This window comes from Ananas comosus, unplaced genomic scaffold (genome assembly GCF_001540865.1).
Source record: "Ananas comosus cultivar F153 unplaced genomic scaffold, ASM154086v1, whole genome shotgun sequence".
Lineage (NCBI taxonomy): Eukaryota > Viridiplantae > Streptophyta > Magnoliopsida > Poales > Bromeliaceae > Ananas > Ananas comosus.
In genome coordinates, this window is record NW_017892284.1 from 1 (window position 1) to 1683 (window position 1683).

Genomic DNA, 1683 nt, shown 5'->3' on the forward strand with positions numbered 1-1683 from the left:
CTCTCTTGTACCCGCTTTTCGACCATCACGCCCTTTGTATGGATGTTCTGCTAAACTTTCAGCAGATTTCAATATATGGTCTTCCAGATCATAGGCTGCAACCGTGTTAAATTGAGCAATATAGTCAATGATTGCTTCTAAATCTTCAGCTGCAGTAGGTAGCCATTTAACGATTAGCATTGGCTTCTCTTTCCTCACGACGTTTTTTTAAGCGTGCTACAACTTGGTCATGTGGAATGGCTGGGCGTGGATCTGCAAGGGATTTCTCAACTTTGGCAATAAACCACGCATTGTATTCCGCCTCATGATCAGAGCTATCAAACTCGGACACGATAGGGTCAAACCTTGTATTCATGTTGGTACTCCTTTAAACCTGTTTAAGTTTACCGTTTAAATCTTCTTGGCGGTACAAAAATCATGAACATTATTTAATCAAAAACCACCCCAAATTCTTCTAACTTGTTTTGCCAAAAGTCCGCCACACTATCGCCACCGCTCACAATTTCTTCTTGAATACGTTTTAAGGTGCTAAATATGCCTTCCTCCCCCTGCTTAAAACAGTCATGTAGTCCATTCGTTCTGATGGCAGTTGTGATGCGACTTGCTCGGTGTTGCAAGGGATTCGCAGGCGGTACAGTATCTTTGACAATCGCCTTAGTGTTTACCGCAGTCTTAGTCTCTGCATCGGTTTTACCAGTGAACATATCAACTGTTTTCGGATCTCGTGGACATATATCATTTTTAGCCACTATTTCTTTTGGCTTTTGCTTTTGTTTAAATTTGAATGAAAATCCTACAATGATCCGCCCTTTTTTATATTGTTCATAAGCTGCTATAATGTCGGTGTAGTCATTGATTTGCTTGATTGCAGGATCTAATACACGAGTTTTAAAATTAGCTATTCTTTCATATTCTCCATCTTCAACCCCTAATTTATTCCTCAATTCTTCTAACTCAATTTGAGGTACTTTCCCAACCTCTCGCCATGCTATTAGGATTTCGTATAGGCGAACAGCGTATTTACTATTGAGTTGAGATATTTGCTCAAGCTGATAACTTGTAAAATGCTGTTCAAGTCGTGTGATGAGGGGAACGACATCGGGAGCAAATGTTATTTCCAAAATTGCCAGTTCCTCGACATAGGCAACTCGGCTAACCCACCGTGACCGAACTTTTTTTAACTTGTCTGTATCCTTGTGAAATTGGCTATAACTAAACTGTCGGTTAAACAGATTGTCTACGGCATCTTTTAAGGCTTTATATGCAGCATCATTGGATACATCAAAATGCTTGGCATATTCACTGGCATGTATCTCTAGCCTACTTTCGGCTGTAATCCCTTTACCTGTTTCTCTTGCATTCAAGATAGCGAGTAGGATTAGGCGTTGTTCTGTTAATTCTAAACTGTAACTAGCGTTGATTAACGCATTATCTTTGACCACCAACATTGGGGGACTCCTAGTTTTTTTGGGGTTATTCATGGCGGTACTCTCTACACAGTTGTATATCTTCATAGTAGTACAATGAAGATAAATCTACAAATATTTTTATGAAGATTTATCAAGAGAATTTGTAGTCATATACAAGAGAATTTGTAGTCATATACAAGAGAATTTGTAGTCATATACAAGAGAATTTGTAGTCATATGAAGCCTGAAAGCCTTGAATAGCAAGGCTTTCAGC

At 39.1% G+C, this 1683-nt stretch overlaps 1 protein-coding gene across 1 annotated transcript; it reads right to left on the minus strand.

Annotated features, from left to right (window-relative positions):
* Positions 1-428: 428 nt before the first annotated feature.
* LOC109705362 (replication protein-like) lies at positions 429-1448 on the minus strand. Its single transcript, XM_020226097.1, has one exon. It carries the CDS (start codon positions 1446-1448, stop codon positions 429-431), a length of 1020 nt encoding a protein of 339 aa, XP_020081686.1.
* Between the last annotated feature and the right edge of the window lie 235 nt (positions 1449-1683).

Coding starts and splice junctions, on each gene's coding strand:
- LOC109705362 (XM_020226097.1), bottom strand. CDS start 1,448: ATGTTGGTGGTCAAAGATAATGCGTTAATCAACGCTAGTTACAGTTTA.